The 27,205-nt window shown below is 30.3% G+C and overlaps 2 protein-coding genes across 2 annotated transcripts; both read left to right on the top strand.

The window, feature by feature from the left end:
* Window positions 1–12,333: 12,333 nt before the first annotated feature.
* LOC145030512 (uncharacterized) lies at window positions 12,334–13,659 on the top strand. Its single transcript, XM_078978866.1, has 4 exons — window positions 12,334–12,464; window positions 12,530–12,798; window positions 12,998–13,061; window positions 13,491–13,659. The coding sequence occupies exons 1-4, from the start codon at window positions 12,334–12,336 to the stop codon at window positions 13,657–13,659; spliced, it is 633 nt and encodes a 210-aa protein (XP_078834992.1).
* Window positions 13,660–24,184: 10,525 nt separating this feature from the next.
* Window positions 24,185–26,113, top strand: LOC145028536 (BAG family molecular chaperone regulator 3-like). The gene is made up of 3 exons (XM_078977227.1): window positions 24,185–24,975; window positions 25,066–25,322; window positions 25,411–26,113. Exons 1-3 carry the CDS (start codon window positions 24,771–24,773, stop codon window positions 25,891–25,893), a joined length of 945 nt encoding a protein of 314 aa, XP_078833353.1. The 5' UTR covers window positions 24,185–24,770; the 3' UTR covers window positions 25,894–26,113.
* The last annotated feature ends 1,092 nt before the right edge of the window (window positions 26,114–27,205 follow it).

Genomic DNA, 27,205 nt, shown 5'->3' with positions numbered 1-27,205 from the left:
TGGCGGGAATTGTAGGTTGTACTAGACCGGTACCAACATCGTCTCTTATCCACTTTTTGTACCCCCATGGACATATCAACAATGTCTGTCATCTTGTTTCCTGGCTCGTCTTCGGGTTCACTCTTTTCTAGTTCAAATTCGGGCTCGGTATCGTATTAGCTTTCCTTTTAGTTTGGATTTTGTTCAAAGCTCTCTAATTTGCTTTCTTCCTTCCCTTGACTACTAGATTCACCCATGTTCTTTCCTTTCTTTTTCCCAAAAACCGATTTAAGGTCTTTAAATGGTGAGCTCTTTGGTAGTTGGTATTCTTTCACGCTTTTATCCGTCCTTTTGTGAATGGTCGACTCTGGATCTTCAAGTGGTGGCACCAAAGGTGTGTTGGAACCTCTGGTCATGAACTACTGCAAAATAAACAAAAATAAAAACGGAAAACTGAACAAAAACGGAAAAACAAAGTAAAAGAAAAACGACTGGATTCACGTCGTGAGCGTTAAAAGCTCACGTCGTGAGTGCAGTTCTGAACAAAGAACTAAGTTGAAAAATAACTTTTTGCATCTTTTATCCCCACAAAAATGATCGATTGACCTAAAGCAAATAAAGTAAAAACTAAAATGGTTGTTCCCCGACAACGGCGCCAAAAACTTGATGTGTTTAAAATGCACTAGTTTTAATCCTACTACTTCAAACATAAAATGAACACACGAAATGCAGTGTACCCGACACCAACCTGACACGAAATAAACGGGTTTGGGTAAGATATTTCAACCTGTTTAAATAAACGAATTGACACGACACGACACGAAAATTAAATGGGTAAGGTTAGGGTTGATAATTTCAACTCGAAAATGATCCGTTTATTTATATGCACGTATTTTGAATTATTTAAATAAACTAGAGAGTTACAAAATCAAAACCATAAGTAAAAGAAAGCCTTCGAATTGAATTGTTTTGTAATGTTGAAATGACTTAGCCATCTAAATCAAGACTTCATTTCAATTTTTCCATTTCTCCCAAACTACCTAGTCTCTTTCACCACTCTCGCATCCTCATGACCTTTGTCATCCGCCTCCCTAACTCTCACTCTTTTAATTTTATCATCTGAACTTGCTATGACTTCATCTATTCTACCTCCAAATTATTAGTTTTTTCTTTCTGTCTACCTAACTCCTACTCTTTCAACATGCTTAATCTTTTAACCTCACATGACACGACATATTTCGAGGTATAGCCCTAACCCGAAATCCGACACGAACACGATACGAAAATAAACGGGTTGACACGACACAACACGTTAATTAAATGGGTCGGGTTCGGGTCAAGCACTTTCAACCCGTCTAGTGTTTCGACACGACACGAACCCGACACGATTGCCAACTCTAGTATCGAACACAGGGATCAATTTTAATTAATTAATCTAACTACTATTAAGTTAACCTAAGATTCTAGCAAGTAATGGTTTTTATCTAATTTTTCAAGTTTACATGAACTTAATTCCTTAAAAACTATTCAATCAATTAACAGAAACACTTCTGTTAGTTTGAATCAACTTTCCCTCAATGGTTTTAAATAATAATTATGACAATTCTTGTTGGTTACCAATTAACATATTATTAGCAATTCAATTCCAAATTTACTAATATTCAACTAATTCATGTAGAGCTATGTATGGTCACATATAACTTAACACATAATAAATTATTAAATAGAATTGGAGCTATGTAAGATTGAATTGACAAACACAATTATGGTCATAATATGAGTTCTCTAGCATAGCTAAATTCAATAGTTCAATTACCTATCTAACATTGGTTCAATCTTAGCTCTAATAATCTAATGTTCACTAAATTACTAGGTAATCAAATTCATGCAGATTAATGGTCACTAACTACACAAAATAAGAATTTAAAGCAATGTAGTTATCAAATCAAGCATGCTAGGTATAATCAACCAAACACAAGACATTAACCAACAAGAAAAGTCTAAATTATTATAAGCAAACCATGAGTTCCAGCTTCATCTAGCTAACAGAAGCAGCTAGATTTTGCTACTCATTCTAACAAATAAACATAAACAAGTCATAACTGAAAACATCATAATATACCAAACTAGAAAGTAGATTATAAACTTCTTCTTCTTCCTTGGTATTAGAACCAAATCCCTAGCCTTCTATCTTCTGAAGTTCGACTCCTGGAACCCTTCCCAAGTCAGCCAACCTCCTTAAAACCGTATGGATCAAGGACTTATATATTTTTTGAAATATCCACACTCACGTCGTGAGCATATGCGTCTTACGTCGTGAGTTCAATAGTTATCCGTGTTCAACAAGGACTCTCGATTCGCGATGTCTATCTCCTGGAAAGTTCTATCTTTTGGAACAAATATTTGTTTTATTATACTTTGAAAAAATGGTTTTGATTGATTATTTTTATTTTAAAATTGAAAAAAATAATAATTAAAAATTTAGGATATTACACTATTCCTGCATTTCTACTCTATCTCATTCATCAAGCCCTTTGATTTGAACTTTATTTATTTATTGATGTCTTTTCAACCGGTCTTCAATGAGGTTGTTACATTTGAGAACTTTTTGCAATGTTGGAGAGTCGTGATGGTTTTAAACGACATTTGATGGCGGTAGGTGGCGAAGACGACATGTTACTTAGATAGGCATTGTGTTGTGTTTTTAGTTCCTATTGTCACTTTGTTTTACCTATACTTTTAGGTGATAATTTATTCAATGTAGCATATCTTGTTAAATTGTAATAATACTATATTCAATTGATTTAGAATTCCACTATACCAAAATTTATTATTTATATCGCCTAGAAAACAAAAAGTACCTATGTGGGAACAAATTAAATACATTGTCATTGCTCTAACATTATTGGTAAGATATGACGAAGAAATGTCATGTTAGTGTTAGAATCTGACTCAATAATAATAATAATAATAATAATAATAATAATAATAATAATAATAATAATTTGAATGTTCCAGGTTAATCTGACAATCCGTCTCTTACAACTAATGAGATATCTGGTTTATTAGTATAAAGATTGTTTTATTAGTTAAATAGCATGCCAAAAAGATGGGAAATAGAATAAGAGAAACCTATGGAGAAAACAAAAAGAAAAAGAAATCCTAGAACTAAATGGTGCGTAGGGACAAGGTAAGTAGAAGAGAGTTGTAGTTGATAATTATTGAGAGTAGAGAGAAGACTAGAAGAGTACGACATGCATTGTTATCAATCGCCTAACTACTATCCATCCACCTTTCCTTTAACTAATTGACACCTATCAACTTTTATGCACTTTGTCTTTACTTTTATATAAACATAATTATCAATTTATCATCATCAAATACTATATCTCATCCCTTCATAATCTTATCAATTGTACTTCGTCTCTTCCTATAGTAAGAAAAAACAATAATAATAACCGAGACACCAAATTTATTTATTAAACGACTTAAGAAAATGCCATTTTGTTAAACATAATTGACTAGAAAGATAATTAAATAAGATAACTTTAAAACTTAATCTAGAAAAATGACTTTTTTTTTCTTCTAAAAAATAAAACTATGGTATATTTTTCAACACAGAAGTATAACTTTCAATTTGGTTATTTATAAAATACAGCGTTTTTCAAAAGATTTTTACAAATATAATTATTTATTTGTTAATAGTCATTACCATTATAATATAATTTAAGAAAGATTTGCATTGTTATATATATATATATATATATATATATATATATATATATATATATATATATGGAAACATTCAATCGAGAATATTTTTCCCGCGAAAACATTTAAGAACAAAAGTTATATTTTAATTTTCCAAGGTGACATAATTATAAATAACTTAACAATCAGTTACAACATATAACATTTAAAAAATAAGGGGGTATAATCGTTAAAAGAATATGAATTGTTTCCAAACATACATTGTCGGAATACTCGATTTACGAAAATAAAAACCCTCATTTTCTCTCAACAGAAAACCCTCGTTTCTCTACAACATTTCATCCATTTTCAAATATTCTCAACGAAAACGAAGGAAATATCATCAAAAATAGGGAAAACCCCATCAAAAGCTTCATCGAAAGGTATCACAATGCATATTTGATGTTTTTTTGTTGAATATCACTTGATTTCACGACTATTAACTTTTTTTTCATGAATATCACTCTATTTTTGAGTTTTCCTAATGTTAGTTTCATCAATATACAGGAAATCGACACTATTAAAAAAAATTAAAATCAAACCCTAGTTTCGATATCGAACAATTTATTGAAGTTTTCTCTTAAATAACACTCAGTTTTACTGATATTAACATTTAATTTATTGATTTAGTATTCTGTTATTCATTTATTGTGTAAATAAAGTCGTTTTTGTGTAAACATTTGAGAAAAAAATCTTTCCAGAAAGATAATAGATCCAAAAAACATAAATGAAGGTGATAAATAGTATGACTATGTTCAATCATATATGATTTGCTAATGAATTCTTACTTATAATGAGTGTTTGCAAAAATATATGATTTGTTGATTTTATAATCTCTAAAATGATTGAATCACATGTGATTATATTTATACATAGAACAAAGATTGAATCACATGTGATCATAATCTATATAAACAGTATATTATTTATTTGTCATGACTTTTAATAATTATATATGATTTTCTTATAATACATCTATTTCTACAACTCAGAAACCAAAAAAGAGCAGCCCAAACCAAAAGAAATGACTACTCAAAACTTTGCAAAAGCAACAATAAGAAGACAAACTCAAAATGGTAACAGTTAAATTATTCAATAATCAGTTCTGATTCATATATTTTATGTGTATAATAAAATATGATTTTTTAATTATATATGTATTTTTTTTCCAGAAAAAAGCAAAGAAAAGCCTACACAAAAAAAACCTACGAAAGCAAAACAAGAAGAAAACCAGCAAGAAAGACAGCTGAAAAATGTATATTTCAATCATAAATGATTATATATATTAATATATATATATATATATATATATATATATATATATATATATATATATATATATATATATATCAATAATCCAAAATGATTCATAAAAGACATATGACACTCACTTGTGACTGGATTTGTGTGTTTGTGTTAGAGATGCTAATCACATGTGATTAAACAATATTTTGAATAACATATAATTATATACATAAACATCCTAAAATCTGATTAATTGATATGTGATTAGCATCTCTGATACACACAAGCAAATCCAATCATAAATGAATATCTTTTATTATAGATATTGTATGATTTATTTATCATCAATTGTTCTAATCATATGTGATTTTTATTAAATACACAAAACAGATTCAATCACATGGGATTAAAATATGTTATGAACACCTTATGCTTTTGTTTTAATCATATACGGTTTTCTAATTATGCTTGAATTTATATAATTTCAGAACAAAACATAGAAGTGCCTAAAGAGAAACAATCAAGAAAATTAGCAAGAAAGACAGTTGAAAAAGGTATATTTCAATAACAAATGATTATATATATATTAATATATATCAATAATCCAAAATGATTCATAAAAGACATATAACACTCACTTGTGATTGGATTTGTATGTTTGTGTTAGAGATGCTAATCACATGTGATTAAACAATATTTTAGGATTGTTAGTAACATGTGATTTACATATGGTTATATACATAAACATCCTAAAATCTAATTATTGACATGTAATTAAAATAGGTATTGAAAAATATATGCTTATTTATTAACTATTTGTCTAATCATATATGATTTACTTATTATGACTTCATTAACATCTTTTATAGGACCAGAGAAGAAAAACGAATCTAAAAAGAAAAGAAAAGCTGAAGATTCAGTTTCTGAAACAAAAGAGACTACACAAAAGAAAGAAAAAGACTGTAAATAAGCATTTTGATTCAACTAGAAACATGTATAGTTTTGTTAATACCAGTATGTTTTAAAACATTTTTTTAAAAAATCAAATATGATTATTTAAAGAATAACTATTTGAAATGAATCACATATGATTATACAGATAAACATGACAAAGACGAGAATAATCACATATCGGATTAATTAATCACATATGATTTTACTTATATATGTATAAAATCATATATGATTTGAAAACTCTTTGATTAATTTGTTTTAAATCAAATATAATTAAACTCATTAATTGTTATTTTTGATAATATAGGTGCTCACCTGGAGCGTTGTTATCAATCATCCAAGGTTTCAATACAATCAAAAAAGATTGTGTGAAACAAATGGGATTTGGTGATCCATTGAAAATGAAAAAGACTAAAGTGTCAGGGGTATTAAGCTGTTATGTTGTTGATAAATTAGATCCAACAAAAATGAAAACTATTCTTCGAGAGGGAGTTAAGATCGATGTGACATGAGAATTAGTGAATCAAATTCTAGGATTTCCTGTGGGAAAAAAACAATTTTCAAAACTTCCATTTCAAAAAGAAAATGATAAAAGTTATGACGAATGGGCTAAACAATTTGAAAACAAAAAACCATCAGACTTCACGAGATTAAGATGAATATTGTCGCCTCGGACAATGCAAATATGAACTTCCAGATGAACTTCATTGCCTTGTTGATCAACTCTCTTATAGAATCAAGCTCATGTGGAAAAACAAACACATATCCCTTGAACTACATCATGACGAATACAAACATAAGTAACATTGACTGGTGCTCCAACTTGCTTAATTTTTTGGTTAAAACAAAATGATATTTTAATCCATCCAGTCCAACAAGCAATTTTGTTGGACCATCTGCTTTTTTAGTGGTATGTTTAATAACTTCTCTTTTATTTAATAACATTTATAATCACATGTGGTTTAGCAGTAAAAATGTTTTAAATCACATATGATGATAAAGACATAATAATTTAATCACATGTGATTATACTAACAATTTCTTTTTCCCAGTTGTTTTATCTAGATAGAGTCCATTGTAGTGTAGTTAATGCTAAAAGAAAACGACCAGTTATCTGGCACTAGACGTTAGAGAAAATGAAGCTTAGAGAAATATACGAAAAATAAGACATAAAGGAATTTGGTACATGACATCTAAATGAAGAGTTTATAGAAGAAGATATAAATCAGGAGGTAAACTAATTATAGCAGTTATACAAAAAAAAACTTCTCAATATTTAATATTCTTAATGTTTAATGATATATATTGGTAATATAAACTTTAAATTATTTCTTATTTAGGATTATGAGCAAATGATTTTGATAAAGAGTAGGAAGTTCAATTCGTTGATTGAAAATGGAATCAATAAATTCCCAACAAGTTTAAGATTGCATCGTTTGAAAAGTATGATGGATGAATTTTTTAATAATGAAGATAAAAATGTTAAAGAAGACAAGGGAAATGATGATGATGATAATGAAGATAATGATGATAGTTGTGACAATGTTAAAGATGGAGAGAGAAATGAAGAAGAAAACAATGGAGTTGAAGGTGCAAATGAAAATGAAATAGAAAAGACTAATGAACGAGTGCACAATTTTGAAGGAGGAGACCAATTACTTTTTTTGAATCATATTATTATTATAAAAATCTATATATATTAATCACATATGATTATATCCAAAACAACAATATAATATTTTTGTACATATATTAATCACATATGATTACATCTGTTGTAATCACATGTGATTATATTCAAAATAACAATATAATATATTTGTACATATATTAATCACATATGATTACATCTCTTGTAATCACATGTGATTATATTCACATAAACATATAAATATATTTGTATAATATTTTTTAATCACATATGATTATTCAATCATATATAATTGTTAAAAATAACTTTTTAGAATCACATGTGATTAACTACTAATTTTTATTATATGCAAATGTGATTATATTCAAAATAACAATATAATATATTTGTACATATGTTAATCACATATTATTACATCTCCTGTAATCACATGTGATTATATTCAAAATAACAATATAATATATTTATACATATATTAATCACATATGATTACATCTCTTGTAATCACATGTGATTATATTCACGTAACAATAGAAATATATTTGTACAATACTTTTGTACAATACTTTTTTTTAATCACATATGATTACTCAATCATATATAATAACTTTTTACAATCACATGTGATTAACTACAAATTTTTATTACATGCAAATCATATTTGATTAACTATAAATTTTTATTATATGTAGATGTTGAGAAAGATGGAAATGATAATAATGATCAAGGTTTGGATGACATGAATTTGCATAGTGAAGGTTTTGAAAATGAGAAAGGTGGTAATAATGAAGAAGAACAAAATGCTGAAGGAGAAGGTAAACAACAATATAGATTAATAAAGTAATCACATGTAATTATAATTTATGTAACACATGTGATTTCATTCACAAATTATTAATAATTTCTTTTTAATTGTATTCAGGTGTGGAGGGGGAGAATATAGAAAAAAATAATATTGCCTATATAAATTATATATGATTAGATACATATAATCACATGTTATTATATACAAGAGAATAACCATTGTATCAAAAACGTGAAAACAAATCTTTATCTACAGTAATTATATATTATTAAATACACGAGATCAATTACTGAATCAAAACCGCAAAACTAAATATTATCCGCACAAATCATATTTGATTACATACATATAATCACATGTGATTATATGTATCCAATCACATATGATTTATGTTGATAAGATTCATTATCGTGTTCTCGATTCAATAATTGTTCTTCCTCAACTTTAATAATATATGGCTAAATACATCTAATCACATCTAAATATATGTATCTAATCATATATGATTTATGTAGACAAAAAAGAATCTTGTCTGTATAAATCATATGTGATTAGATACATATAATCACATGTGATTATATATACATATATATATATATACATACATATATATATATATATATATATATATAAGAGAACAACCATAGAATAAAAAAACATGAAAACAAATTTTTATCCACATTAATCATATGTTATTAAATACATATAATCAAATATTATTAAATACATGAGAAAAATTATTTAATGGAAAACATGAAAACAAATCTTGTTTATATAAATCATATGCGATTAGACACATATAATCACATATGATTATATGTATTTAATCATATGTGATTTATGTGATTAAATACATAGAATCAAACATGCTTTATATGATTATAAGCATTCAATCACATTTAGTTGCAGGTAGTAGGAGGTGTGGTATGGTGGAGATGGGTGGTCGTGGATGGTGTCGAAGGTGGGGGAGGTGGTGGCAGGTGGTTGTGATGGGGGGTCGTGGATGATAGTTGGTTTATTATAATTATGGGTGGTGGGTGATGGTGATGGTGAAGGGTGGTGGGTGGGTCGATGGTGGTGGCATTGATGGGTGGGTGATGTAGAGTGGTGATGATGGGTGGTGGTTGCATGTGGTAATGTTGATGATGGTTGGTAGCGTTGGTGTGTGGTGGTAGTAAGTGGTGGGTGGTGGTGGGTAGGTAGGTGGTTGTGTTAGTGGGTGGTGGTTGGTGGTGAGCGGGTGATGGTGATGATGGGTGGTGGTAGGTGATGACGATGGGTGGGTGGTAGAGGCATGTGATGATGATTGATTGTGGTGGTGATGGGTGGTGGGTTGTGGTGATGGGTAATGGTGGTTGGTGGTGGAGGTGGATAGTGGATGATGAGCAATGGTGGTGGGTGGTGAGTTAGGTGGTGGTAATGGATGGTGGAGGCGGGTGATGGTTATTGGTGGTGGTAATAGGTGGGTGGTAGTTGGTGGTAGTGGCAGGTGGTGGTGGTGATTGTGGGTGGTAGTGGGTAGGTGGTGGTTGGTGTTAGTGGTAGTGATGGAAGTGGTGGCGGTGGTGATGGGTGGGTAGTGACGAGTGGTGGTGATGGGTGATGGAGGCAGGTGGTGGAGATGGGTGGTGGAGACGAATGGTAGTGATGGGCGGTGGTAGTTGGTGGAGGTAGTGGGGTCTTGGTGATTGGTGGTAGTGGAGGGTAGTGATGGTGATGGTGATGGGTGGGTGGGCGGTACTGGGAGTAGTAGTGGTGGATGGTGGTGGTGATGGGTAGTAGAGGTGGGTGCATGGTGGTGGCAGGTGGTAGGTGGTAAGGGTGGGTGGGGGTGTTGGTGGCGGGTGAGGGTGGTGGCGAGTGGTGGTGACGGGTGGTGGGTGGTAGTAGTGGGTTATAGGTTGTGATGATGGGCAATTGATAGTGGTAGTGGGTGATGATGAGTTAATGGTGGTGGTGGTTTTGGTGGGTGATGGGTGGGTGGTGGTTGTGGGTTGTTGGTTGTGGTAATGTGTGGTTGGTAATGGTGGTGGTTTATGGGTCGTAGGTGGTGATGATGGGTGGTTGGTGGGTGGTATTGGTTAGGTGGTGAGTGGTGTAGGTTAGTTGGTTTTTTAATTGTTTTTAACTATTTTTTGATTTATATTAATATTATTTATAGTTTTTTATTTAATTGCAAAAGTACCACCTTGCAAATTAAAGTATGATTTTTGTTCTCAAATGTTCTCGCAATAAAAAATGTTCTCGATTGAACGCTCCCTATATATATATATATATATATATATATATATATATATATATATATATATATATATATATACATACATACATATATATATATATATATATATATATATATATATATATATATAGAGAGAGAGAGAGAGAGAGAAAGAGAGAGTTATGTTCAAATGAGAACATTTTTTTAATTAGACTAATACAAAAGGCCCCACCCTAGTATGACGTCTCTCAGCCTTTTTTGAACTTGCACCGCCCACTAAGACCACGGGACCATTACCGGAGTTAGCGTCCGTTTTCGGAATCGTCGGACCAGTGCCTGAATCAGCCAACTGTTTCCTCTCTCTTTTCTCCCTATTTAGTGGTTCCTCCATCTCCACTCATATTCTTGTCAGAAAAATATATTTCTCCGACTTTCCTCTTCCTAGAACGCCTCCCTGAACCACCTACTTGAATCATTCATGAAACCACCTTGTCGGCAACCACCTCCATCTCTTTTACTCTCTCATCTTGTTTTATCAGCCACCAGATTTGATTTCACCAGATCTGAAATAGAAGGCCATGAAATCAACTCTTCGGAAAACCAAGTCATCGGAAACCGCCCCCTCTCTTATCCTCTTCAATCTCGTTTCACTGGTAATTAAATTTGTGATTTGTGTGTTTGAATGAAAATGGGATCATTACACACTTATATTTCACATTGAGGTGGAGTTTTTTGTGTTGCACACCAACTGTTTGATGAAAGTCCTCTTAGAATTTTTTAGTAAGTACGGGATGATTTGACGATGATAATTTTTTTTGCAAGGACCTGTTTAAAAAAGTGCGAAATCTTGTATTTGTTATAAACTACAATACAATTCTTTCAATCATATATGATTAATATATGTTATAATCATAAATGTTTTAGTCATATATGTTTAAAATCACATATGATTGATATATGTTATAATCATAAATCTTTCTAACATTTACATTTTATGTTATAGTTTTTTAAATCATATATTATTAATATATGTTGTAATAATAATTCTTTATGTTGTTAATGACAGGTTCTATTGTTTCATTATGTCTTTTACAAGTGTTAATGTTAATTTCTTTAGAAATGAAAATGAAATTAGTATTGAAGATGTTGAACATTCAAGTCATCAAATCACAAACTACATGGATGGAGATCTTGAACATTCAAGTCATCAAATCCAAAACTTTAGTGTTTCAAGTAAAAAAAATTATTTAATCTATTATTGTTATATAATCACAATTGATTGATAATGAATTCCTTATACACTCACATGTGATTAATAATGAATTGCTTATATAATCACATGTGATTATAAGTAATTAATTATTGTTAAGTTAATCTGTTTTGTTAATATTATGTGGTTATTAATTAGTTTTTTTTTAATAATTATGTTTAATATAGTGTTAATCATATCCGATTATCCATTTTTTATATTTAAATAAATATTAACATATTTTTAGTTTATGTATGTTCAATTATTTATTTTAATCACATATGATTATATATGGAATTTTATTATTAATCACATGTGATTTTATATTGTTTTGATTTATCTGTATTCAATTGTTTATTTTATAATAATATATTATTAAAATGTTTTCTATATTTGATCATACATGTGATTGTTCTAATTCTTTTAATGATGGAAATTCAAATAGTAGGACTAGTTCAAGTTGTGTATCAGAGTTTTATATGTCAGAGGTTCTTCATGCTATCAAACCAGGTGTTCCTGAAGAGTTTAAACCTACTAAGGAAATGAGGTTCAAAGATGTTGATGAGGGAATTAATTTTTATAAAAGATATGCAGAGAAACTGGTTTTGATGTTCGTTTGAACACATTAAGGAAGGTTAGTGATATAATAAAGCATAGGTTTTTGGTTTGTAATAGAATGGGTAAACCAAAATTGAATCCAACAGAACGTAATACAATCTACATGGTTACAGATTGTAAAGCTAAAATTATTGTGAAACGTGTCAAAGGAACATCTGAGTATAAGTTTGATAAGTTTCAAGAAAATTACAACCATGACCTTGAAGATACATTTCACTTGAAAAGTACAAGGACTCTTTCATACTCTGACAAAGAGTTCATTGTTCGGGTGTCTAATGCAAACGTGGGTACTACAAAAGCTTACAAACTGAAATCAACTTTGAAAGGTGATTTTCAATATGTAAGGGGCAAGGCTGTAGATTACAAAAAAATTAACAGGGATATGGGCTTTAGTATTGGCTTCAGAGATGCTCAACTTATTGTGAACAAGATGAATGATAGGAAATACAACTATCCGAATTATTCATTTTTTATAGATGTGATGAGAATAATGTCTTAATGCAATGTTTTGGGCCGATGAAACAGATAAAACATACTATAGTGAATTTGGAGGTGTTATCTCATTTGATGCAGCATTTCGTACAAATAAGTAAGTTTTTCTTCTGTATTTATGTTTCTAATCATATGTGATTTATATTTTCTCAATAAGTATATTGATGTGAATATTATTGTAATCATATATGATTGAAGAATGTTGAACATGTATGGCATTTTGATTATGATTATAATCAAATGTGATTGATCATATATAATCATATGAGATTGATGATTGATTAATGCTTAACAAGTACTCTGATCTAGTTATTTTTCAAATCACATATGATTTATCAAGTATACTGATGTGATGATGACTGTAATCATATATTCATATGTGATTGAATAAATTCTCATCAAGTATTTGTAATGTGATTTTGATTATAATCATATGTGATTTATCATTTATTATCAAGTATTCTTATCTAATTTATTTTTATGTTATAAATATATTTAATCTTATTTTGATTGTTACATGAAATAGGTATGCATTGGTTTTTGTTCCATTTACTGTCACTGATCATCATAAATCATTTGTTACTGTTGGAGCCAGGTTGTTAAGCACAGAGGATGTGGATTCGTATAAATGGCTTCTTGAACAATTTATGAGTGCCCATTCAAATAAACAACCATTACTTGTTTTAACTGATTAAGATGCAGCAGTAAAGCAAGCAATTGAGTATGTTTTTTCTCAATCCAAGCATAGATTGTGCATGTGGCATATCATGAAGGAACTGCCAAAAAAGGTACATTTTTTTTAAATCACATGTGATTTTACATAGCATATATTTTTATATACATAATCATATGTAATTTTCTTTTTGTAATCATATATTTATTCTAGCATATAAGATTTTTCAATTTAAACATATTTGTATCATATGTGAATTGTTTTCTAATGTGAATATATTTAAATCATATGTGATTTTGTTTCAATATTGTAATCAGATGTGATTGTAAAAATCATATGTTTATTCTATCATAAATGATTATGAATACAAACAGACATGATTATTCCAAATCATATGTGATTACATTTATAATCATATATAATTAAAGGATTTAAAGTTATGTCATGTGAGTTTTACCTTTATATTTTAATATTAATTTATAATCTATGAATCACATGTGATTATTACAGCTATATGTGGAATTTCTTAAAAGGACGAATTTCAAGTAAAGGTTCAATAAACTTGTTTGGGACATTTATATCGAGCGTCATATTTTCGAGAGGAGTTGGGAATTGTTGATGAGAAATGGTTTAAAGATATTTTTGAAAATAAGGAAGCATGAGTACCTGCATATTTCAATGATTTTCCAAGGTGTGGGTTGATGAAGACAACATCAAGGTCTGAGAGTATCAATTCATTTTTCAATACATATTCAAAAACCGAAAATTTATTTCTAAATTTCATGATGAATTATGACGCTGCCATTAAAAAACAACGATATACACAACCTGAACTTGATCGTAAAACCAATGGAGCAAATTATTCTTTGAGGTCACCACGTATGAGAGAACAACATGCAACAAACGTGTATACTAGCAAGGTGTTTTTTTGAAGTTCAAAAGGAGATTTATAAAGGAGGATGGTTTTGTGAGGTTAAAGATTTAGGGGAGGGAGATGGATGGGAAATTTTTAAAGTTATTCATACGAACCAAAAACATGAAGTAAAAGCAATATATAAGGTATTTTTTATATCATTTATATATTTTTATATATGATAATGTTTTGATCAATCGCATGTTATTATAAAGATAATGTGCCTATGTCACTGGTGTGTATATTGTTTTCATGTGTGTAATCATAGGTAATTGATATATTTTGTGTATATAAAAGATATTAATCACATGTAATTGAACAAGACTATGATTTTTATTTGTATAATCATATGTGATTTTTCATTGTTACAGGTGGAACTAAAATATGATGAAAAAGAAGTTAGTTGCACCTGTAGACATTTTAATCGGTTTGGTATTCTCTGTAGGCATGCTTTTAGAGTATTGATGGACAAATATTTTAATGAAATACCGGAACTATATATATATATATATATATATATATATATATATATATATATATATATATATATATATAAATATATATATATAATTAGGTTCATATATAAATTATAATTATTGTGTGAGTGTATGGCTAAATCTAGACCAATCATTTGGTAGGGAGTACTTTCGAAATTTTCTAATAAACCAATTTATTATTGGTAATTAACATACTAAGAATTAATTATAAATTAAATAAATAACCTAAAATAAAACCTATATCTATGGAATAGTAAAACATTGTCATCCCCTCATCATAACCCTACCCTCCCACCATTAGCCACCACAACAACCAATCACCATTACCTGTGGCAACCACCTCAAAATTGTTGGTTAAAGAGAGAACAAATACAAGCATACATACGAAGGATAAGATCATCACCACGACCCAACATCATCCTTGTTCATTATTATTCTTTGAGTCTACACCTGTAATCTAGAAGCAAAATATTCTCAATGTTTGATGGCTCGTGCACCGAATCGATGGTGTATGTTCTATAATTCGTGTATTGTATCAAAGCAATATTCTCTATGTACCAGGTTAAATTCTAATCAACAATGAAGCAAACGATTTTATGATTCAATGAGTATGAAACCCACTCTACCTCAAATTCATGATTCCACGTTTGCAATTTTCGATTACCACAAATGCCCATATGTGATTTTTTTTTTTTTCTGATTTATGTTCTATTTTCTACGTTAAGTTCAAATTCATACCCCTAGGAGACTGAATACTAGAGACTACCTTGTATTCTTTTCTTTCATTGAGATTGAGACCAAAAAATTCCGATTTTTTTTCTTTCCCTGATCGCATGGTCTCTTTTTTCTTTCCCTGACATCAATTGAAGGTATTTTTATGATTGGTTCGTGATTTTGATATTATGAATTCTAGTTTTATGAATTTATAGCATTATATTTCAATCTACACTACAATTATACACATAAGATTAGTAAACTACAATCACTCTTTGGGACTTCAAGTTAGAATTATGTTTGAACTTCCAGTAGATTGTTTTCAAAAAAACATTGCATTTGATTTTTTTTTCAAAAGGGCTTATTGGTAGTGTCTTTTAGACTAATCAATTAGATTATAATATGATAGAGCATTAAGTTTTCTTTCTAGCGTAATTATTTTTTTTAGAAGTTATTTATTATCCATACCTTACCGCGTTGAAGAAGTTAGTGATGCATGCATCTTTAAATTTGCTTGCAAATTCAATTTGTTTGTAGATGCATTGTTTCTAAAGCAAAGCTACTAAGCATTTTGTTTTAGTATGTTATCTGAACTGTCCTTTTATTGAAATATATGTACCTTGTACTTGCATCTTTAGATATTTAGGTCTTATTTTGTTTTCACTTCTCTACATGATAAAAACAGGAAAAATAAATGTTGATTGTGATGTAAGGTATATTGTCACAACTGGAAATTTTGTGTCATGTAATCCATACATTCAAGCTAATGTGAATCAAAAACTTCAATCAAATACATTATACAAGTACTACAAATAGTCATCAAACAATTGGAAAACCCTAGAAGTTCTTGTTAAGTCCATTTTGGACTAGAACTTCCTTAATGGATCCAAATGGACCCATAAGCTTCCAATTGGACTATCATGGGCTTAGAACCCTAATTGGGCTCTAATTGGATCCACATTCATTTATTTCAATATTTTGGGCTAGGTTGAACCTAGAATGAAATAAATTAATGACTATGAACCATAATTAACCTAATTTGACCCTAACAAGTCATAAAAATCACATTTAAATTGATTTGGACCAAAAATCACCCAACTTAACCAAGAAAAATTGGGCTTAAGTAATTAAGGCCCAAACACCCTCATTTCCTCCATTATTTTCGGCCCAAAAGCTCAAGCCCAAGAGGAGGGTTGACCTTAGTGTGCCACCTCATTATTGCCCATAGGTTTTCCATGCAAATCCATTCCATATATCCATGCACATCACCTCATGTCTATATCCCCCTCTCTCTTCTTGTTTCGGCCGAGAGCAACACCACACACACACAAAACACTCACAAACACTCTCTAAAATTCACTCAAGGCTTCTTCTTCTTCTCCATCCAAAGGAAGTTCTTCCACAAAAATCATCATCTAAGGTAAGGTTTTGCTTGGATCTATGACTTGTATTCCATATTTATCAAAAATCTCTTCCTAATCCATGCAAAAATCATGATCTTGCACTCTAGAAATCCCATAAACTCAAAAATTTCATCAAGGAGTGCAAAGGCCAAAAATCACTTCATTTCTTCCATTCTTTCTTCAAAAACCGAATCAACACCCAAGGTGAGTTTCATATCCCCTATTTTCGGTTTTAATGAGTTTTTGTGGGGGAGAATACAAGAAAAAGTGTAGATCCATCATTATGTGTATGTTGTGGTTGATTTCTATGCTTACATGTAGGTTTTGTATGATTTTGATGATAGATCTAGTGTGATATGCTAAAAACCGAGACATATATTTTATCATAGCATAAAATAGACTATCACATGCAAAGTATACTAAGAAAATGGCTAAATAGCTTGACAACACTTAACTTGGACTAAAAACTCATTTTTTTGACATAAAATGTTGAAAATACAAAGTTAAAGGGCCTAAAGTGAAATATTTCGAAATCTGATGGGTGAGATGAGTCAAAACAGTTTACATAATGTATTTTCTGAAAATATATTGTTTAGAGGGTTCAAAACATAAATTCCAAGCTTATTGGGCTAAGTATGACATTTTCGGCCCAATAAGGCCCAATATGCGAAATTTTCTAAATTGGAGGACCAAAACTGCATTTTTCTGTAAAACAGTGGACTATAAGTGTTCCATGTGCTTTTCAAGGGTTTACAATGCTTTTCAAATTTAAAAGGGACCAAAGTTGTAAAATTTTTCCAAATTGGGTCAAGAATGTAAAAGTTGCGAAAAACAGGGGCTATAACCGAGAAAATTGAAATTTCAAGGGTTTAAACTGTTTTCTATGATAAAAATGCTGGAAAATACTTATTTCAATAATTTTTGGTATAAAAATGTCAAGAAAATTAATTTAAGGACCAAACCAGAAAGTTTTTAAATAAAGGGGTGAAAAGGGTAAATTCTACAATTAAGGAAGGGCTGAAAACAGAAAATTTTCAATGCTAGTTAATACATGCAATTTGACCAATTGACGATACCATGCTTGGCGACGAATTACAATACACTCCAATACCAAAAGTCGTTGTTAAACGAATTGGTTCGGTCTCGAACCAATAAAAATCCAAAACCACTAACACGACGACATTACGACATTTCGATTCATAACTAATAACGATGGAGAATTCACTATACATACGAGTGTGCGCAGACGTCTATGCACCATCTTTGGGCCCCAAAAGTGTAAAATCTTGTTCGTTGAGCCTAGCTAGCCCAATGACCTGATCTTAAGGCTCGAAGGTCTCTCTCTCACTTACGAAGTGTCGGGTTTTACCGATCCGACATGACGTAACAGGACTTTCAATGGCATACATGCTGCTGGACCCCAAGGGTTCTTCAGTGCTGCTAGTAAAGTCGGTAACTCACGATTGCGGGTTGGGCTTCGGGCCCTTCGCAATTGCATTTATCCCAATCAACGCGGGGAAATACCGAGGGTTTCGCACCTTCTCTCCTTCCCTCCGGTCGTGGGACTACACAAGTCCGGGAGGATTGAGCTGTGTGAAGAATTGCGAGTGGCACCTAAGGGATCACTTGTAAGGTTGTCGATTGGCCGTTTTCATTAACGTACATCACAACACTTCACCACCCATTGTATTCTCAATGCCTCCGGAGCTCAACGATTTTCCTCTAACGAAACGAAACAACGGTATACAAACTAAGTAATACAAAGTGATAGGAAAACGTCGGGTTTTCCTAGGGTTTTCAATAATTACAAATTATGAATTACCGGTCGAATTTTTTTTTACAACTATTACGCTTACATAAATAGAATTCAAATATGCATACTCATAGATCAACACATATTTTACACTATTTTATTATTAGAAAATATCGGATTTTCTGATGGGTTTCAAACATTACATTGGATTTCAAACTCTACTTATGAACTCACCAACATTTCGTATGTTGACGTTTTTCAAAATACTTGTATTCTCAGGTAACAGATAAGGTGACGGATGATTTATACTCTATGATGTTTGCTGTAGTTTAAGTGATGTTGAACAGTTGTTTTGAGAATGTAACGTTTGAATAATGTAACGAATGTAAACACTAACGGTTGTACTATTCCAAATGTTGGTGATGTTTTATGTTATGTTTCATGTATATGCATTGTAATGGTATTCAATGAGTCACGATAGCCCTCGGACGTTTCTGCCGTCTGGTTCGGGGTGTGACATATATATTCTTTAAGAATGGAATACTACACCAGTATATTCTTTAAGAAACTTCTGCTTTGTTTTTTTTTTTTTTTTTTATCAGAGATTCTACTTGTTTGAAACTATCAAATGAAATAGTTGAATATATTAAGCGATTTTTGAAATGTTCTCAATATTTTATGTGATGAAGTTAACAAATGTTGTGGCCTTGTATGGATCCGTTGACCAATTATGCTCTTTTTTTAGAATGAGATTTCTTTCAGAATGCTTTTTCTAGATTTGTGAACTAGATGATAGGAAAAATATGTTTTTTTTATTAAATTTTTTTTCCCTAATTAAAAAACATATAATCTTGGTACAAGATGTTCTAATTTTTCTCTTTCTTGTTTACAGGGAGAAAATGGAAGTTTTAATGGAATGATTTGTTGGTTTCGGTTTGAATGTGAAAAATGTAAAGATTGATCATCAAACAAATTCTTCAAGAATGATAACAGATTCTTCAAGGAGAATGACAAAACATTTCAAGACCAGTGATAAATTCTTCAAGAATAATTACAGATTTTTCAAGAATATAGTATAATTTTTTTTACATTTTTTTTTTATGAATGATGACGTATTCTTAAAGAATGTAAATTTTTTTTACATTTTTTTTATGAATGATGACGAATTCTTCGAAAATGATTTATATAAATATTCTTGATTTTTGTTTTAAAAATGATTGTTTTATGTTATTAGAATGGTTATTATATTTATAATATTTATTTTTAATTATATTGTAATATATTTATCTTAAAGAATGATATGTTATTCTCTATCATATACATGTGTATTCTTTAAGAATATTAATCCTAAAAAAAATACAATCCTTTAATTAATCGTATTAGTTAAGAATGAAACATTGAAATATGTATTTATATATGTTGATTGAAGACGTATTCTAAAAAAATTGATTTAATTTGATTGAATGAAATAAAAAATAAAATTTCATTTGATTTTTATTTGTTAATTTGACTTAGTTGCCTAAAATATAAATAATTTCATTTCTCTCTCCTAATAAAATAGCATATTTGTAATTATATAGTAATTGGTAGTTCATGTTAATAAGATACACTTTAAGGCCTTGTTTGGTAGCCTCTTAATTAGAAAATTAAGAGGTAGTCTCTTAATTTTTAAGATCCAGATTGTTTGGTAAGATATGAATTTATAGCTCTTAATTTTTAAAGTATCTCTTAAATTTTCAGATATTGGGATATGTCTAAGTTAAAAAAAACGAACGCACGTTCCTTTTTTGCCCTGGTACATCACCCCCTTTTCCCTCTTCTCTTTCTTTCACAACTGTCGACCCTTCCTTCCCCTGTATCTCCAATCGTACGATTACAACCCTCCGATATCATCCGATTGCCTCTGTTAGATCTGCAATGTCGCCGCCATCGCCAGATTCGCCGTCGCCACCGCCTCCGACTACATCGCTTATGTCGCCTTCGCCTTCGGGTCGTGCTGCTTCACCCTCGACAACTTCTTCAGGTAAAGTTTTATTTTTCTCTTGCTCTGCAATTTGATTTTAATGATTGAAAATCGAGTATCATAGTCGTTTCCCCTTAAATTCGAGTATTACAGCTTCGTTCAATTAACCGCAACTTTAGGTCATGACTTGAGTTGATTTATGTATCTATATATTTGTCTGTGTGATTTCAGTTAGCATTTCAAAATTCTTGCCAAAATGCTTTCAAAGACAGTAAATCAACATGGATTTCTTATTCCTTTTTGGTCTCTGTTATAAGTAGAGGAGATATTGATAAAAATGAATTGGCTTTGGCTATTGGCTTGCAAGGTTTCTTTGTAGAAATTATTCTTATCAGGTTCTTGCATTGTTACACATATTCAATGTATACTATTTCCTGGTATAACCTCCTTAAGATGAAAGAGAGACGTGAAAATGAATGAAAGAATGTTTGATGTAGAGGTATGTTGGTCAATGTTTAGATTTCTTTGTTTATGTTGATTTATAGAAATTTAATCATTGATCATGTAGAGCTTTGAATCATATTTTATTATGTAGAGATTTGGCATTTACATTTACAGTCACTTATCTCACTTGTTATATTTTTTAAACCTCATGATTTGCTAACTGATTATATACATTATCTCAAGAACTTTTTGATTATATACATTATTTGAAGACGTTGTCATGTTATTTGTCTGCATTAAAGAGAATGGTCAAAGCAAGAAGTGTTCAAAAAGAAATTAAGTCAAATTTCTTTAACTCCATTAATGTTCAAAACATCCCCACCATTTCTTTTTCTTAAGAACTTTTTGTAATAAAGATTGCTTTTTTTTTTTGTAAAGTCTACTTGTATATGATATATATATATATATATATATATATATATATATATATATATATATATATATATATATATATATATATATATATATATATATATATATATATATATTTCTGGTTCCAAAGTATTGGCTAGTAATTATAATGAAATATTAGGTTGTTTAGTTTTCAATGTATTTTTTTGTAATATTAGGTGTAATGTTTAGCGTCCTACTTCCATGGATTTTTTTTTCAAAGATATGATGTTGTAATTGAAAGAAATTATACAAAAGGGTAAAATTGTCATTTTTATCATTCAACACAAAAATTCAGAGGTTCAAACTAAACAGTATGTTAAAAATTCAGATCCTGCCATACAATCCCTAAGATCACTTTCATTCAATTATTTTAATCTAATGATCATAATTTGGTCACACCTTCACACAATAATTATAATTCATATTTAATCCTAACCCTATATATATATATATATATATATATATATATATATATATATATATATATATATATATATATATATATATATATATATATATATATATATCAAGGTTGTAGAAATCACGTAACGTAGGCTAATCGGTGGACTGGGGTCAAGGGATTAACCGACTAGGATGGGATTAATCAGGGGATTGATCGGGTACCATTAATTATTAAAAAATTAATAAATATAGCATTAATCCTAAGAATATAACATTAAATATAACATTAATAGATATAACATTATAAATTAAAAAACTTATTAAAATTTTAATAAATATAACATTATAACATGAAATTTCTCTTAAGCGTTTACACAAACACTTGGCATGCTTGTTATTATCAACCATAACATTGAAATTTCTCTATTGAATCCCATCGTATGTATATATATATATCCGGTAAGAATTTTTTTTTTTGGTAAGAAGTTAAGAAATTTTTTTGACGAACAAAAAAAATGAATCAGTAGATGATTCATTTGTAAGATGATTCACAACGAAAAATTCTCAAAAAAACATCTATATGATTCATTTTTAAGTAAATTATGAAAAAATTCACTTTTATGACAATTTTAGTGAATAACAATAAAATCATTATATAAATGAATAATCGAGATGTTTTTTTGAGAATTTTTTCTTGTGAAATCTTACAAATGAATCATCTAATGATTTTAAAATGCAAAATAAATGGAAAAATCTAAAAATTCTTTTTTTAAGTATTATTTTTGAAACTTGAATTAACTAAAAAAAATTACATTTTTTTTTGAAAAATACGTGAAATCTTCTAATAGAATATTACACTGTACATATTCTAAAAAATAATTTTAAAATGCAAAATAAACGGAAAAATCCAAAAATTGTTTTATTAAATATTATTTTCGAAACTTGAATTAACTAAAAAAATTTTAAAAAAATGCGTCTCACGGTCTAACAAATTTAGGCCGTCTCACATGAAATTAACCATATATATATATATATATATATATATATATATATATATATATATATATATATATATATATCCGTTAAGAAATTTTTTTTGGTAGGAAGGTAAGAAGTTTTTTTTCTACATATTTTTTTGACGAACAAAAAAAATGAATCACTAGATGGTTCATTTGTAAGATGATTTACAAGGAAAAATTCTCAAAAAAACATCTATATGATTCATTTTTAAGTAAATTATGAAAAAATTTACTTTTGTGACAATTTTAGTGAATAACAACAAAATCATTATATAAATGAATCGTCGGGATGTTTTTTTGAGAATTTTTTCTTGTGAAACATCTTACAAATGAATCATCTAATGATTCATTTTGTTTGTTCGCGAAAAAAATGTGTTGAAAAAAAAAACTTCTTACCTTCCTACCAAAAAGTTCTTTCTTATTTAATCTTGACTATATATATATATATATATATATATATATATATATATATATATATATATATATATATATATATATATATATATATATATATATATATGGGAAAAGTGAGTATATCCTTAAGGGTATATAAGCTTAGGTACCAAACACATCATAATACGTCGTTTTGTTTGATATATTCATTATAATGTTCTTAAACTTCAACCCCTAACGTTATTTACTTTCAATATTTTCAAATTTTAACTATTATCTTTTCCTTTTATCACATCTTTTTGTAGAAGACCTACTAAGCTTTATATATTGCCGTTGAAAATGAAAATTATTTAAGGGAAAGATAAATGTGTAATTTATAAAACTCATGGAAGTAAATCAGGTTAGAAGTTACAATGTATTATATGATATAAAATCATGTAGTATGTTGAGTTTTGGTACCTAAGCAATTTTCCATATATATATATATATATATATATATATATATATATATATATATATATATATATATATATATATATATATATATATATATATATATATATATATATATCGAGAGAGATTCGTTTATATAGTATTTCAACTCGTATTGTATTCGTCGTCCATTCATTTTAATTTAGTTTCCATATCTCTCTCTCTCCACTTTCCTTCCGATTTTCTCCACGAGAGAGAGGGAAGAAGATCAAATCGTTGAAAGAATTCCATCTTATTTACTGTCAGACCTAATTTCCTATTTGCATCTGCATTGATTCCTTCCTCCAATTGAGAGAGCCAAAAATTGCAGGCGTCAAACATATTTTTGGCGGTGTCGCCTGCTACATTTAGATTCTGTGTGGCGTTTTCTGAAGAGATCTCAACTCTCTTTGTCAAAAATTGACAAAAAGAGACGACGTATTTTTAAGTTTTGACTATAATTCTTGATTTCCGTCACCGGTGGCTGGTGGGATCTGTGGAGGAGTTGGGAAGTGCGTGTTTCAGTTTCTAACCATTTACTTCTTTCTCTCTCTAGACACGCGTGAGTCTCTGGTTTATGATGATATCACCGACGCGGATCCTTGCCAGGTCAATGGTTTGATCTTGAGAGACTTATCTCCTTTTTAATCGGCAAAAGGTCTGAAATCTTGAAATCTTACCTCAGTCTTCAATCTCTCTCACCCAAACATGATGCACATGAGAACCAAAGCACCGGAGCCGACTATCGCCGCCGGTGATGATAATGAATGGGAGGTCCGGCCAGGAGGAATGCTAGTCCAGAAGCGAGATCCGAATGAAGAACAAACCCGTATACCTCCACCTACTATAAGAGTTCGTGTCAAATACGGGTCCATTTACCATGAAATCCGTATCAGTTCTCAAGCTACTTTTGGTAAGTAGCTTATGTATTTCAATTTTCGATGTACTAACCATTTCTGGAATTTTGAAAGATTCAGATTATAATCCTTGGGTCGTGTTACAGGTGAATTGAAGAAGATGTTAACCGGGCCAACAGGACTACACCATGAAGATCAAAAAATTATGTACAAAGATAAAGAAAGAAGCTCCAAAACTTTTCTCGATGTTGTCGGCGTGAAGGATCGATCGAAAATGGTGGTGTTGGAAGATCCGATTAGCCAAGAGAAAAGATACATCGAGATGCGAAAGAACGCAAAAATGGAGAAGGCTGCGAAATCGATATCTGAAATTAGCTTAGAGGTCGATAGACTCGCTGGCCAGGTACATAATCAATCGACTTTCACAATTCGATGATTCGATTAGTATGTTAAACTAAAAGCTTAATCATTACGATTTGGTCGGTGGCCAGGTGTCGGCGCTTGAATCGGTGATCTCAAAAGGCGGGAAAGTGGCGGAGAAGACGATGTTGAATCTGATCGAGTTACTGATGAACCAACTGCTTAAATTGGATGGAATCATGGCGGAAGGAGATGTGAAATTGCAACGGAAAATGCAGGTGAAAAGGGTTCAAAAGTACGTGGAAGCTCTCGATGTTTTGAAGATTAAAAACTCAATGCCGGAGCAACCGCCGGTAGAACAGAAACATTCAAACGGGCATGGTAGCGCCGCCTCACCAGGCCACCCATTTCCTAAATCCAAACGGTCGGTTGGGCATTTTCCACCTATACCGGTGGCGCCTAAACAGCAACCACCTCCACAACCGCCGAGGAACTCAGGGGAGGTTGTGGTGACTACACAATGGGAGACTTTTGATTCGATGCCGACGGCAGCGCCACCGTCATCATCCAGCAATACAATACATCATCCCAAATTCAGCTGGGATTTACTTTAAATTAGTTTTTTTTTTTTTTTTTTTTAAAGAAAAGAATTATAGTATCTTTAATAGTGTGTGAATTGTGAAAGTGTTTCTTTTGATATGGCATCTATTGTCGTCTATTCTTTGCTGTACCTAGAGTTTTTATGTTTCTTTTTGGGGTCATTCCCTTTACAAATAAACGGGTATATCTCTTATATTATATAATAATAATAAATATAACTTTATGTTTCTATTATTGTTTTGTTTTTTGGGGGACAAAAAAATGTTATGTTTTATTAATTTTCATAAATAAATAAACGCGGATCAGTTAAAAAACATCATGTGAATGCATATATGAATACATGATTATGTTTAGGTACACTTTTTCCAGATAAAGAAATCAGTTGAATCTTAATTTACTTTTTTGAAAACTTGGATGCTAAGAATTTACAGAATAAGATTGACATGATTTAAGGTAAAGATAGGTTAACTTGGATAAGAAACTTGATAGGTGTTCCATCCCCTCATTTTATTAAAAAATAATCATTACCCATTTGTAGAATTTGATTATACTATATTATGATTAATCAACAACTTTTCTTGTTTTGGTTGGTTGAAGATTATGCGTGGACATCTATGGCACGTACACTGAGATAATGAAAGATTTCTACCTTGACTTTACTACATTGGGCTCGATAATGGAGATATGTTGACAGGTGGTATTCAATGATGCTGTGTAGTTTACTATCATATACGGATGAATGAATGCCTTTAAAGTCTTTTGGAAGTTTTGAAGATTGTGGTCCGTTTTGTCATAATTCAAGGTTGTACTGAGCTTGTGGGAAAACAATTACTCTTTCTTCTTTATACTTACAAGGAAGGCAATGCTACCTTCAATTTGGAAAGTTACCTTCCACATGCACTCTTGCTTTAGATGTACACCGACATATCATCTCTCACAGATGTCATCAAGATGTTATTTTTCCAACAACCTTTGAGATGCTATCAAGATGCACACTTGCTTTAGATGTTGATTATGAATTACATAAATTTCCATGGAAAAATCCGAAACCGGGGAAAACCCATGGGAATCCTAAGAGAAAAATTCACTATATGATAAATTATTACAATGACGATACATCATTATCTCCAAAAGGCTGTCTCATTAGGTGTAGCAACCATGTAAGTGGTTATTTCATTCTACAAGGAAGGTAGAAAACTTTTAGAGAGACCAAATCAAATGCGTTGCTAATTCATTAGTAGTGCTTTGGCATCTTGCACATGGAAAGCTGCTAAGGAATGGGAAGAATATGACATTTCTACAACCCTCACCAAATGATACTTTATA

The sequence above is a fragment of the Lactuca saligna genome, chromosome 2, assembly GCF_052625555.1.
Source record: "Lactuca saligna cultivar CGN05327 chromosome 2, ASM5262555v1, whole genome shotgun sequence".
NCBI lineage: Eukaryota > Viridiplantae > Streptophyta > Magnoliopsida > Asterales > Asteraceae > Lactuca > Lactuca saligna.
The sequence above is the reverse complement of the archived record's forward strand: the minus strand, read 5'-3'. Positions and strand labels throughout refer to the sequence as shown.